General features: G+C 48.3%; 1 protein-coding gene across 1 annotated transcript in view; it reads left to right on the plus strand.

The window, feature by feature from the left end:
* The first annotated feature begins 4,156 nt into the window (after positions 1-4,156).
* The window catches only part of LOC139049221 (glutathione hydrolase-like YwrD proenzyme), a 100,371-nt gene continuing 89,462 nt past the window's right edge, over positions 4,157-15,065 (plus strand). Inside the window, exons 1-2 of the mRNA XM_070524586.1 lie at positions 4,157-4,357; positions 11,480-11,735. Of these exons, the coding sequence (XP_070380687.1) occupies positions 4,157-4,357; positions 11,480-11,735 (457 nt within the window). The remainder of the gene's footprint in view (positions 4,358-11,479; positions 11,736-15,065) is intronic.

Raw genomic sequence — 15,065 nt, forward strand, 5'->3', positions numbered from 1 at the left:
CGTATCCGTTTTTTTTTTTTTTGGTAAGATGTGGCACACAGGCCTGTGGACTTACATGTGCTGTTACACTGACACATTATTTAATTTCCCAGGAATATTTCACAAGCTTATGCGAAGCGGAAAAGAAGATTTCGGTTGTTCCACAAAGTTGCGTGAAAAGCTGTCTCGCTCGGGTCTCATTAATCTGATACAGTGCTGCCGTGAGAAGCCAGTATGCTGTCAGAAAGAACTCTCATCCACGAATGTTTATGTAGCTATTTTGCATTGAACACACGAATTATATGCGCGCTCAAAAGTGTAAAGAACGAGAGACAACTGTCGAAACTAGCAGTAATAACCCTAAAAGTCAACGTTGTCTATTTCTGAATTTCTTATTTAATATGGATATCGTACATCAAAATCGATGTTCTAGCACTGCACGATGTACTTGTCGATGGTACGAACACTCTTGCTCTTCTAGAGATGCGGCACTTGACGCGGTGGAGTGATAGCGGATCTTGGCTCTCAAAATGCAAATGTAAACATCAGCGCATCAGCACGTCGTACTATTCACATGGCCAAAACGTACACTCGAAAAGCATGTCAGGGTTGGTGCAGTGGTAAGATGCCGGGCTAGCAATCGAGAGGTCGCATGTTCGAATGCTAGGCAAGGACGTTTTTTTTTTTAATTTTTTTTTACTTTTATGTTTTTCTTTTTTGTGCTAACAAATTTACATAATCTTACGGACGTCTCTGTCAATTATTAATTAAATATTGATCAAGAACTACAGAACTTTCTACTACAGGACGTCACACTACAGACAACAGAACTACAGGCAACAGAACTACAGGCAACAGAACTACAGGCAACAGAACTACAGACAACAGAACTACAGAAACAACGTCCCAAAATACAACAGAATGTTAAAATTTCCTGTTGTGTTTTTCAACTGGGCATAAATACTTACAGTAATACAATTTATCACCGGGAGTGGTTGTTAGAAAAGAAATGTACACACGCATAACCAGAACCTCACACACAATACGCACGCACAGATAGGCACGCCCGCATACACACAAATACTCCCTCGCTCACACACTCTCTCCCTCGCACACACACACAGAACAGGAACGCACAGACAACCATGCGCGCACAAACACGCAGCGTGCGTGCACGTGTTCACGTGCACGCACGCTGACACATGAACGCACTAGGTGGCACACGTTCACATTCACACACGCGCAAGCATGCACTTCAAGCACGAGCGTACATTAACGCGTACACTAATTCCAGCGTGCACATGCCTGTACACGTAAATGCGTGCATGAACACACGCCACGAATGCTCACAATCGCATGCGCGCACTTTTGCGCCTGCAAATGCATGCAGGGAGGCACACGCACGCGCACACATACAAGAGTTCACACGCGCATACAAACATACACACGCGCGCTTAAGACATGCACACGCACAATCACTCTTGGTCCTGGGTGCATCTAAAGAACCAGCGCATGCTAACAGACTTCATAACTCTCCCTCTACCATTACTGTTCCAACGCCAGTTGTAATAAATCGCTTAAGGGCTTAAATTGAGTGCCTCTTCCAGTGAATGTGCCCTCGGCCAGGAGGGTGCGAAACGTTTTCCACCTGTTGCGTTTCTTCACCGCCCATTCCTTACAAAAGCGCGGCTGTACGGCACCACCAATGTTCGGACTAATATATATATATATATATATATATATATATATATATATATATATGTATGTATGTGTGTGTGTGTGTGTGTGTGTGTTTGTGTATGTGTGTTACGCTTTGTGACGCATTAGGTTACGCCTGAGCATTGCCGTGAAGTTCTCCACGGGCATCCCCAGAATTCCTTGACATGCTAGCAGCACGTTTTTTCAGGCATGTTTGCTGATGCTTGTTGCACATTCATTAGAGGAATTGAACATAAACGCATGCTGGAAGTGTATGTAACACTATTTCAATATTACCTATTTGACGAAGCTACACACGGCTGATTATTCAAAAGTACACTCTTTCTGTCCTATGCAATTAACGCAATTGTATTGAAGCGGTCTGCGCTGGATGCTTGAAAGAAGACGAAGTGGGCTAGGAGAGATGTAGAAAGGAAGAATTTAAAATGAAATGGCGTATGACACCCGTCTCCCTGGGATTGTCTTTTTACGGCCGTTATATTTAGAAATGCTACATTTTGGCGCAGCCGACTGTTTTTGATGATCAGACATACGGGTGACGCTTTTCGTCGACGAGGCGTCTTCGGTGTCTTTCGTTATCACTCGACACCAAGTCCACGGTGAGCCAGTGGCGGACGTGCCTCTCGAAGTTAGTTCTACCGCGTTGATCAATGTGGTGTTGCAAAAACTGCAATCTGCCGCCAAGCGCTGGTGCAAACAGGATCAGTGACAGTGAATATACAGCTCCAGACGCTGAGCGAACTCGTTTTGGAACCCTTACGGCGTGGCACCGTCAAAGAGGGAACGCCTGCCAGAAAGGTGAGCCTGTAGTTGAAAGTTATAGAACAACTGTAAAGGCACATTATGCAATGAATGAAGTAATGAGACCTTTGGTCTAAACGCTTAATGGAGAGAAATCAGATCGATGCATTTATTGTTAAACCGGATGTTTTTGAAGGAAAGTCGCAAAGTGTGCACTACTGGCAGTGGTTTTTCGAGTATGCCTGTGACACGAGTATTTGCCACTCCGACGACACAAATATTTTAAATACGCGGCTCTATTTCAGCGCTACAGCCAGAAAATCGATTCATGTGCAAACCATGAATCATGGACCAGTATGTTGCAAACTGTTGAAAAGCAACTTCTTAGCGGCTTTCCAAGGCAACGCAATAGAAATATGGCTCTACGCCTTGCTTAAACAAATGTTTTGTTATTCATTATATTTAATGATATGCCATTTCCTACAGGTGTGACGAGCCACTCGTTGAAAGAGAATTGAGAATTCACGCACCCAACAAAGGAGACGTAAGACCATGTACCCATTCACCTACCGTTATATTATACATCTAGAATATGTCCAGAAAAACAAGCTCCTCATAATATATCGCTCTGATTCAACTCCGAACGCGTTCTGTTGCTTGAATTGGCAGTTACCCATGGTCGACACTCCGCTCTCAAGCTTTCAAGTCATGTAATCCTTGCTGCGCGGAAGCGAGCTCCCAGCAGGAGGTGACCCAATACATTTGCGCTTTTTTTGAACTCTAGCCATGGACTACGCTGCCCCTACTCCTGCTCATACAGATGACGCCACGATTACTTCTTCTGTCATCACCGCAGAGCTTCAGCTTCCCAGCTTTTGGCTCAAGAATACCACAGCTTGGTTTGTATATGTAGAGGCCATTTTCAACTTCGGCGCATCAGTTCACAGAAAGCAAAGTACCTACATGACGTCGTCGCACTACCCTCCGACATCGCCGGTGCCATAGACAACTTGCTAGCGGGTACACCTTCTGCCAGAGCATATGACGACCCGAAACGCATGGTCCTGCAGCACCTTCAGACATCGCAACAGAGTAAGCTCCAACATCTTCTCACCGAGGAAGTCTTCAACATCTTCTCACCAACGACCGTCACAATTCCTGCACTGATTGCGCCATTTACTGGGTGAGCACTCCACGAACAAGGGGCAGCAAGCTGTGCTTGCAACGCATCCCACACTCTTCATGCATGGTACTGGCAAGTTCCGACAAGACCACTCTCGATCAGCTAGCTGCAGTCGCTGACCGCTCATGCGACTGGCAGTCTGCGGCACAGTTACCTATCACCGCTGCGAGAGTCTCAGAGCCAGGAGAACGACTCTCGCGCCTGGAGGAAACAGTCGACCACCTTAGCAGTGCTGTGGAGACGCTGATGATGGACGGCAACACTGCACCAACTACAGCGTAACCATTCACCTTCATAGTCTCGTAGTGCACCTACAGACTCGTCGCGGCAGTTGTGCTGGTACCACCGTCGCTTTTGCGAACAAGCAAGTCGCTGCGCCCGTCTCTGTTCATGGACGAGAAACACATCGGCCAGTGTATAAGGGCGGCATGCGACATCATCCCTCGCGCAAGTGGCATATCCTTCGCAGTCGACCGAATCACCGACCCCCGCGTCCTCGTCGGCACCGGAGCCGAGCTGTCTGTCCTTGACGCCATGGCCGCAGATCGCCAAAGCGGCAAGTCCACGCCCACGCTCTACGCAATGAACAACACTGCCATCGCACCTTGTTGGCTACGGTCTATAAAGCCAGACATGGGATTCCAGCGCTTGCATAAACTGGTGCATGTGATCGCCGACGTCAACTTTGCCAGACTGAGAGCGAACTTCCTCACTCATTTCAACCTAGATGCGAGGGTTCGCGAATGATGCCTAAAAGATAAAGTCAGATCCCTCGACGTACTTGGCCTGCAGTATAACCTCACCTGATTTGGCATCCGTACGCTTCGGCTTGTCTCAACGTACTAGATACTTTCTGTGTGCCGCAACTCACGAAGCCGCGAAATGATGCGAGGCCCGTGAAACACAAGGTGACGCGACACGTCACCACCACTGGCCCCCCTGTCGCCTTCCGGCCAGGAAGACTCACTGGGCAGAGGCTGGAAGCCGCCCGCGGTTACCGCGAACACATGCTTCAGCTCGGCGTTATTCGTTCTTCCTCCAGCAATTAGTCTTCTCCGCTCCATATTTTTCCAAAACAGGACAGTGGCGACTGGCGGTCTTCCGGTGGTTACCGAGCTTAGAATGCCATCACTACTCCTAATCCCTATCCCCTTCCCCACATACACGACTTCGGCGTTCGCCCCACAAAAAACAAAATATACATCAGGATTGATTGAAATAACGCGTATGATCAAATTCCTGTTCAAATCAGCGACACTCAGAAGACAGCCATCACTATTCCATTTGCGCTATTTGAGCTTGTCTGTTTGGTTTACAGCATGAAGAATGTGCCGCAAATTTTTCAAAGTTCCAGGAAGAGGTTACTCGCGGACTCCCATTTGTTTTCGTCTACCTGGACGACATTCACGTTACAAATAACAGAGACGAAGAAAACAAAGAGCACCTCCGCGTTCTATTCCAGTGACTGCATGAAAACGGCCTGGTCCTAAAGTCCCACAAATGAATGTTCGGAGTGGGAGCTCTGGATTTTCTCGGCCGTCGCATTTCAGCGCTAGGGATCAATGAAGTGCAATCAAAGGCGCGGGAAATAGGGGACTTGCCTGTAGGCTGAAGGCTGTAGCTTTTGCATTCTGACCCGCCACAAGCGGTAATCCTTCGTTTTCAAGAACAACAATTCCTCGTACTAGAACGTGAGCTTCCGCTACTTTCCTTTATCTTCGAATTTTTTACGGACATCCCCCATATCTCTGTAACCGAAAATCAGGCCTGCTGACGCACTGTCATGAATCGGCGCTGCGCCTGCTGGCACTGTCGATTTCCAAGCTCTAGCCTCCGCCCAGCAAAAGGGCCCCGAGCTGCGCCAATTGCGGGAAAAAGACAATAGCTCCAGCTTGCGGAGGTGTCGCTTCCCTACACAACAACACCGGTCACGTGCGACAGGTCCCAAGCAGCTCCTGGATCGTTCGTGCCCCACCAGTTTCCGTGGCTGATATTCTATTCACTGTAGGGGTTAAGCCATCCCGGCATCAGGGCGACACATAGGCTTAGCACAGACCGTTCCGTCTGGCCACGGATCAACAAAAATGTAAACAAAAGAAGCGGCCAAGCCTGTCAAGCCATGTAAGTGACCCGGCAAAGGCGTTCAGGGGCGCAGCCGTTTTGACCACTAGAAAGCCATTTATATCCTTGAATTTAGACTTTGTAGGGCATCTTCCACTTTCCAGGTTTCATGTACCTCCTCACGCATGTCAGCCGGTAATCAAGGTGGCCTGAGGTGACGCATCTGCAAGACATCACAGCGGAAACAGTGGAAGAAGCATTTGTTGCTACGAGAGTGTCGTGGTGCGATGGCCCTTTGCGTATGTCTGCTGAGTGAGGCCGACAATTGCAAAGCTCGTTTTTTTTCTGCCTTGACGACAATGTTCCGCACGCGCCTTCATAACACCACGGCTTACTGCCCACAGAGCAGCGGCACGGTGTACCGGCTCCATCGGCAACTGAAGGTGTCATTGACTGCCACGCTAGACAGACATCCCTGAGTGTAAAGAAGTAGTTTAATGAATGGAAAATGTAGAGAGGTCGGCCGGATAATGGAGCATCTGGCCTGCTACTCTACGTAAGGGAAGGGGAAGAGGGGAAGAAAAAGGGTCATAATGGGGGATGATAATGGGAGGAACGAGGTGAATGACACATTACACAACTGGTATCACAGGCGTGAGTCCAGGCCCATGTCACCTAGGAAACGTGAAAGTGCACGCATTGTCTCTGTCGTCTGCCAACTCTGTGGCCACGCGCCCAGCAAGAGGTCCTCCGACAGTGGTCCATTGTGGAAATGTCTCAATGTACCTGCCAATGTCAGTCTTTCTCGCGCATACTCAGGGCACACCACGAGCACATGTTCTATAGTCTCTACAGCGCCACACACTGAACAGTCCGGGGAGTCTGTCCGTCCAATAATGTGCAAATATTGGCGCGTGAAGGCGACGCCTAATCGCAGTCTGTGTATCAGGCATGTATGAGGGCGTGGAATTCCACGCAGAATAGGAAATTTCATATCGGGATCAAGGCTTTTAAGGCGGACGTGACGAGCGTCTGGCTGGGCCCAGTATCTCCTCGTCGCACTCCTCATTAATTCCGACAGGAGGCATGTGATGTCCAGTCTGGAGAATGGCACTACAGTTCGCAGGCCATTGCTGAGGGCGCGCCTTTGTGCAGCATCGGCCATCTCATTACCGTTGAGCCCACAGTGTCCCGGGATCCATTGGAACACTATGCCGTGGTGTTTTTCTTGAGCGTGTGAAAGCAGCTCGGTGATCTGCAGGGCCAGAACCTGATATGCGGTGTGGCGCAGGAAGCATCCCAAAATTTGCAGCGCGGGTTTTGAGTCCGTGAAAATGCACCACTCTTGAGGTCTTTCCCCGCAGATGTGGCGAATCGCTTCCCGAATAGCCACAAGCTCTGCAGCGGTTTATGTTGAATTATGGTCAAGTATGAAACCTCGAGTCATCTGTTGGGCTGGTATCATCACAGCTGCTGTCGATGCCTTAGGTGACACGGAGCCGTCTGTGTACACATGAACATATGTCTGGTATTCTGACCAGATGTACGCGAGAGCAAGTTGTTGTAGTCCACTGACGGGAACCAATGATTTCTTTAGTATGCCGGGGACATGTACGCATACGGAAGGTTGAACCATCACCCATGGTGGTTTGACGGGGTGATATGGAAGGGCATAGCCTGTTATGTGGGGTAGATGGTAGTGGAGTGCACTTGTGAAACTGCTGTCCGGTCGCTCATGTAGAACCGACGTCAACGGATGGCAATGGTGTCGTGTCAGTAAGCGTAAATACACGCGAAGTGGTTCGTGGGACAGGTATATCGGTATTGGGCATACGTGGGCTTCCTCAATTGTGCCTTTGTTGGAGGCACGCCGTGGCAACCCGAGGCATATTTTGAGTGCCTGCGCTTGGACGCTCTCTAATGTCCGTAAGCAGGAAATGCTCAAGTTTGAGAGTATCGGAAGGCTGTATCGAATGTAGCCCACGAAAAGAGACTGATAAAGTCTTAGTTATGAGCCTTCCGTGGGGCCCCATTTCATTCCTGTTGCGAAGCGAAGAACATGGCAAAACAGATTACGTTTTTGCTTCAACATATTAACATGCCTCGTCCATGACAAATCGCGGTCAATGATAATGCCCAAGAATCTGTGGTGGGAGACATAAGGCATTATGACACCGTTAATGGAGATCGGGTAGCGGCAGACGGATTTGCGCGTGAATGCAACCACAGCACATTTTTCGGCAGCTAAGCGCAAACCCTGACGCCGTAGGTATCGTGAAGTAGATGACACAGCCCGTTGTAATTTCGCACGTAGTTGTGGGCGTGTTGTACCAGAAGCCCAGATGCAGATGTCATCTGCATATGCACTGATGTGGATGTGAGGTGGAAGCTCACCCACCAAGCCAATCAGTGCCACATTAAATAATGTTGGGCTGAGAACTCCTGCCTGAGGAACTCCGCGGCATACCTGATGACGCTTAGTGTCTCCGTCAGGCGTGGACATGTAAACGAAACGGCCGCTGAGGTAGCTCACAATCCACAGGTAGAGCCGGCCGCCAATACCCAAGTCATCTAGGGCATCGAGAATGGCTTCATGAAGGATCTTGTCGTAGGCCCCTTTGATATCTAAGAAAACAGCGGCGACGAGTCGGCGTTGACGTTTTTCACGTTCCACTGTCGTAACGAGGTCAATGACGCTGTCAATTGAAGAACGACCCCGCCGAAAACCGGTCATCATGTTCGGATAAAGATCATTTCTTTCCAGAAACCATTCGAGCCTCGCCAGGACCATTCGTTCCATAACTTTGCCAACACAGCTGGCTAATGCAACTGGGCGGTATGAGGTAAGCTCATAAGGAGTCTTTCCAGGCTTCAAGAGAGCAACCAGGCGGCTGATCTTCCACTGCTGCGGAACAATACCGGAGACGCATGTGTCATTGTAATAATTGAGCAGTGCAGTGCGACCAGCCCTGCCAAGGTGAGACAGAGACGAGTACGAGATCCCGTCAGGGCCAGGAGCAGATGAATGCCGACATGACGCAAGAGCAGCCTCTAATTCGGGCATCGTAAAGAGCAAGTCGTAGTGGTCACTTGAGGAAGGTGGCGCGAAAACGTCGAATTGGATAGAGGCTGGTTGAGTTGTGCCCACAATCATTTTGCAGAAGTCGTCCGCTACCTCTATATCATTGCGGCGTTGGTAAAGGGCCAGAGCACTGAAAGGGTACCTGTCTTGTGGGGGAAAACGTAGGCTCCTGACTACCTGAAAACGTAGGATCCAGTGATGGGCAGAACTTTCTCCAGCGCTTCCTTCCTAATTTCTCGAGATGGCGCTTTATTTGTCGTTGAGCTCGGCGACAAAGGGCGAGATCGTACGTGGATTTCGTCCTTCTATATTTCTTTTCAGCGCGCCGTCGGACTGCGCGCAACCTCTCGAATTCCACGTCGATAGGCGACCCCGATGAAGGTGCACATATGGTCCGCGTGGCCTCACCGAGGGCGGGCGTGATCAAGTCTTCTATTTGCGTTGGTGACTCGAGATTCGCACAGGAATTCTCCACGAAAGTCTTAAAAGTGGGCCAGTCAGTGCACCGCACATGAGACGAAGTGGTAGGTACGAACCACTTGACGCCGATATACGTTGGTATGTGATCACTGCCATGTGTTTCCACATCACTGAACCAGATAATAGAAGACTGTAGTCGTGAGGAAACAAACGTCAGGTCCAAGCAGCTACTGTAGGACGCGCCACGCAGAAACGTAGGAGAGCCATCATTAATATTGACGAAATCCTGTGAGTGCATAAAGTCGGATAAGGCTTTGCCTCGGTTATTCATTACTGTACTTCCCCATTGGGGGTGATGAGCATTGAAATCACCCACAATAATATGGGGAGCTGTGCAACTCTGGATTGCTGAGGACAGATACGAGAAATCAATGTGATCTCTGGGTGGAATGTAGCCGCCGATGATCGAGAAGACCCGCCCTTTATGCGTTAACGTCAAGCAAATGTAGCGGTTCGAGTTATGGTGCTGGAGGACAAGGCGGTAGTGTGGAATATCTCGGCGTATGCACACTAATACCTTGCTGGTTTCATCAGCTTCTCGAGACCACAGCAATACATATCCAGAAAGGCGGAAAGCAGAAGGCATGTTGGGCTCACATATAACAATCACGGGGAAGCGGTATTTCTGGATGCGCTGTCGGAAGTCACTTAGGCGACCACGCAGGTCTCGGGCATTCCACTGCATCACTACACTGCGACGTATGTGCATCGACACAGAGGAGGGGTTGTGTGGTAGCGCCATAATGAATCACTGCAATGCCGCCAAGAGCGGCTCAATTGCATCCAAAAACTGAACAACAACCCTTGCTGTTGGCGTATTGAGGCCTGAAAGCAGCGTGCGCATGGAATGTAAAAGTTGTTTTAGAAGAACGTTCACCTGCTGGTCTTCCGGCTTGTTCTTAATGTCCACTGGACCGGCACGGATTGATGGACGCGTTGGTTCGACGACTTTGGATGACAGAGCAGGCCATTCCACATCAGAGGAGGTGGATAATGTACCCGCATCTTTCTGAACCACCATGGTAATATGGGGCGCTGCAGCAGGCGGCGTCTTGTCATTCTGCAGCTCAATACGTTGAGGCAACGGAGCTGAGAGTTGCTGTGACGGCGGCTGAGACAGACTAGTGACGTGTGACTCTGGGTGTTGGTGTCGGGAACGACGTTTGCGGCGACGAATAGACGCGGCCGCTTCTTGGTGACTTGAGTGTTCTTTTACCATCTTCTTCAGGATAAGCCTCTCGTACTTCATCCTAGGACAGTCTTTAGCCGTCGCCTCATGAGCGCCGAAGCAGTTGGTGCACTTGACTGTCTCCGTCTTGCAAGTGTCATGCTGGTGTGATCCGCCGCAAAGTGTAAAAGCTAGCCCTTCTACCAGTGGGCCTGTGAACAACAATCTAGGGTTATTTAAAATCAGTGGAGCGGAGATGGTCTATTTGTCGGCAATCCGCATTCCAGACCAGCTTTTAGGCACCCAACGAGGCACTTCGCCAGCGGCTGCTTAGCTTATAGAGAGGTTAGATTCCTGGTTCGGTCAGCTTCCACCTACGCCCTCACATATCGCCCGAGGGAAGCTTGTGTTTAGTTTCCCGACACTGGACACAAGCACAAACGTCTTTTCGTGGCACTGCTCTATCAAGCCACCATTGACTCATCCTGATAAAGGCCTCTTTTGTGTGGTTTCGCGTTCAGAGAAACGTTAAAGCTTGATATTCGTAGCAAAAAAGAGACAACGTCATGTGACAGACTGACACCCGTCTATGTTGAACATTAACCTTTCTTTTCTTCCACCATTTCCAGCTAAGACTTTGGTGTTCTGGGGGGGGGGGGGGGGGAGGAGCCCTTGTAATGACCCACCGTCACTTAGTTGCCCAGAACGCGGGGGTTATTGCCCCTTCATCCGGAAATGCAGTTTGCCTAGCCGGGGGGTCTTTGCCCTGCTGCTCTTCTAGGAAACCGAACAGCGGATGCGCGACTTGGGCGCACCAGGGCAACTCGGGAAACTTGCTTCTACATTTTACAGCCGATTCTCCGTTCTCAAGCTATCAAACCGTGTATTCATTGCCACCGGCAAACAAAGCTGCCAACAGTATCAACACGTATGTTCCATTGCACGATGAGAACTCAAAACTAGTATTATAGCCACTTTAGTCTTTTTGACGGCTGAACGCAATAATTGTTGAGTATTATTTTGTTCAACACAATAACTGTGCCTGATTTGTTTCGTGTTGCCACAGAGGCTTGCCAAGGAAGGACCGCGCGTCGTATACGAAGGATCCGTTGCCGATGGCATAGTGGACGCCGTGCGTCGTGCGGGTGGTGTGCTGTCCACCAAAGATCTTTCTGATCACCTGGTGTCCACGGAGCCCCTGGAGGTGAAACCCGTGACGACGACGTTTCGAGGACAGGTCACGGTGCACACGACCCCGCTCCCGACACAGGGCGCTGTGCTTCTTGAGGCGCTGAATATCCTTGAAGGCTTCGATCTAAAAGGTGAAAGGTGGAATCTACTGGGTGTGTTGTGACAACTGCGCAACCGAGTTTCTAGGCTGATCTCTTTTAGCTCACAGTGTTCTCAGAAATTATATATGCAGCAATAACGAAGAAAGCTCAATACCACCAGTTCTTTTATGGGATTAGCCAGTCGAATATCCGAATTTAGACTCTTTTTTTGCAACGTAAGCCTTTGTGAACTACTCAGATACATTCACTAGTCGTCTCTCTGCTTTTCGTATATCGCATTGAATCATTCCGCAGTGGCTCACAAATATTCCTACAAAAGCATACAATTGGCACTCCATTGACTCTCAGGCTTCGGTCATCACAGGGGGATCCTTTAGTAGGTGTATTCCAAATAATTCTTAGGTGAAAACCAATGTCAATGTGACCTTTCGGTGAGTAAATATTTATTTCAGAACGTGTAGTATTGAAACTACACAAGAGCCGAGATTCAGATGAGTTTGTGGTTCATGATGTTTTCTTGACATTGGTACAACTCGTACCTATTCAAATAAAATGAGCAAAGAAATAGCTTGTTTTTTTCTGTGGCTAGAATCAGGAGGGTATAATCTCTACACTGTGTTACGTGATAGCTAGCAATAGCTTGTAGACGAAGTGAAAAATTCGCCCATACGCTGCAGTGGGAGTTGTCTAGGTATGCATTGTAGCATAACAGGTAACTTGACCGACAAGGCCGCCATCACTGTTTATTTCAGCTCATCCCAGACCCCAATTCATCGTCTTCGGAAGCACTTTTCTCGATTCGTCTTCTGCTAGGTTACACTTCCTCACTTTTCTGCGTCACTCTTGCTAGGGTAAAAGGAAGGAGGTTATTTGTGCCCGCAAACTTCAGTTGTCCATTATTTATATACCCCACAGTCTTGTGTACACCTTGTTGCACCGATAACTTGAATACTTCAAAAGGTTGAAGAATTTTTGCTTCACTGGCTAGTAGCCCTTTGCGAACGAGCACAACGTCTTGTAAACAAACATTTGGAGTATGGTATCGACAGTGCTTGTCAAAGTGAAACTTCATGGCTTTTATTTATCTGTGTCGCTCCTCAGATGATTTAAACGAGAAGAAAGGAGGGTAACCGAGGGGCCCGATTTTTTTTTAAAGTCATGTCGTAAGAAGCCAACAAATTCTGGCACCAAGGACAACGTAGGGGAATTTACTTGTGCTCAATAAATAAAATAAATAAACGATAAATAATTGAGATGAAAGTGGATGTAAACACTACTTGCTACAGGTGGGGCACGATCCCACAACCTTCACCTCTCGCGTGCGATGCTCTACCAACTGAGCTTCCGCGGCGCCGTTTCCCCATCCACTTTTCTTAGGTATTGATGTTTTCCAAGTAGAAACCTGGGAGTGTTAGCCAGCGCCACTGCTCACAGGCCTTGGCGGTGGTTGTGGAACATTCTATTTGCCACAGGCGTATTGAGAACGTGAACTTTTTGGGTTGAAGGCAACTGGTTTTTGGAAGGAAGTTGGTAGAGAAACGCACGCGAAATTCGAAGTTTGTGGGATTGTTCCCCTTCTGCGGCAGGCTGGTTTTTTCATTCACTTTCATTCCCATTACGTTATCGTTTCTTTATTTCATTTATTAAGCACAACTAATTTTCCCTATGTTGTCCTTGGTGTCAGTGTTTGTGGGCTGAGATGTTTTGCAACGTTCAGTTGGCGTTAGTCTGTCTGCAATTCCAAGCTCTTTGTCGGCGCTTGGATTTCTAACTTCACCATATTCAGCAAAATACCAACAGCATCCAGGACTGCTTGCATGAGTCCTGTTATGACGAGCCGGAGCTGCTTATAGGCAACATTGTCAGCCGCCTTTCAAATTTGGATACAGCGACATGAATGTTTACAATCGCGTATCACCATCTCCGCCATCCCATATCCCTGCGGGTGATAGGGTGCAAACCTACGCAATGTGATGCCGCGGTTCTCTACACTCTTGCACCTTCTTGCTAAGGAATGGAGGCCCATTGTCCAATATCGCAACCTTCACATCGGACAGTATGCGTCTGTCGAGGAGGGCTGGGACCCTCTTTGCGTCCTCCTTGGTGGGCCATGCAGCCGCCATTCAGGTACATTGATTTATTGTGACCAGAAATGACTGACTTTTGTGTACACTTGGGTTTCTATTTTTCAGCTCGGTGAAGTCTACATTTATGACTTCAAAAGCTTTGTCCGAAGGTTCAGGCAACAGAAGCTCATCTGGACTTGGCCAGTACTTGGATTTGTTTATATGCCACCAATGGCATGACCTTACATAGTTTTTAATGTCTGTTTTCACATGCCTCTATTTAAACCACTAAAAAATCTTGTATGTGCGCCAGAAACCTTCGTCGCCGCCGTATTATGGCGTCTCGTAGTACAAGTGGAGCATTTTCGAAACAAGAGCCTCGGGTGTCATTATTTTCGTTTTTCAAATTATAAGTCGTCACATCCTTCCCGTAGCTTGGTCATCTTAATCATCTCATGTGCGAGCTCAGTGGCCAACAGAGACAATGCACCGGCGTCTGTGCGATGGCTGCCTGAATGATGGAAGATTTCGATGTGATATTGTTGTAGTTCATTTGTGTAATGGCCACGCTTTGCTCTTGGTTCCGACATGTTCATGAGGTAAGTCAAGGCTTGGTGATCTGAGTAGAATTTAAATTTGCTCCCATCAATAGATGACCGAAACTATCGCACTGCCGTTAAAACAGCCAGGGCCTCCTTCTAGGTCATAGTATAATTAACTTGACGAGGACTGAATGTGCAGGAATAGTAACGTATTACTCGACTGCGCCAGTACCGTAGTTAGATGCGTCAGTATTCATCTCAAAGGGCATGTTGAAGTCAGGTAACGTAAGCGCTGGGTGAGACGATGTACGATGTACAAGTTCTTGGTAGGCTGCCTCACATTATTCAGTCCAGAGAAAGAGGACACCATTCTTGGTCTGTTCAGTCAATCATTTTGCTATTTTAGCAAAAGCTTTGATAAGTTCTCCGAAGGGGCCAGCTAGTTCAAGAAAAACTGTGAGTTAATGCAGATCATGTGGCTTCGTAAGCTTCGAGATTCGTTGCACCGGGTCTTGTTTGGTGCTAGTTGGGGCACCATCAAACACCCTTCCAAGATAGTGTACCCGAGGCTTCAAGAATTCACTTTTTCATTCATTTGTCTTCAGGTCTGCATCGCTAAGCGAATGCAGAGTAGTGGCCAAATGCTCAGATGCTCTTTTTCAGACCTCGAGTAAACTTCAATGTCACCGCTGTAGAAGTTGCAAAAGTGTCAAATATGTGGCTTCGAAACTTTATTCATCATCTTGCGAAAC

This window comes from Dermacentor albipictus, chromosome 8 (genome assembly GCF_038994185.2).
Source record: "Dermacentor albipictus isolate Rhodes 1998 colony chromosome 8, USDA_Dalb.pri_finalv2, whole genome shotgun sequence".
NCBI lineage: Eukaryota > Metazoa > Arthropoda > Arachnida > Ixodida > Ixodidae > Dermacentor > Dermacentor albipictus.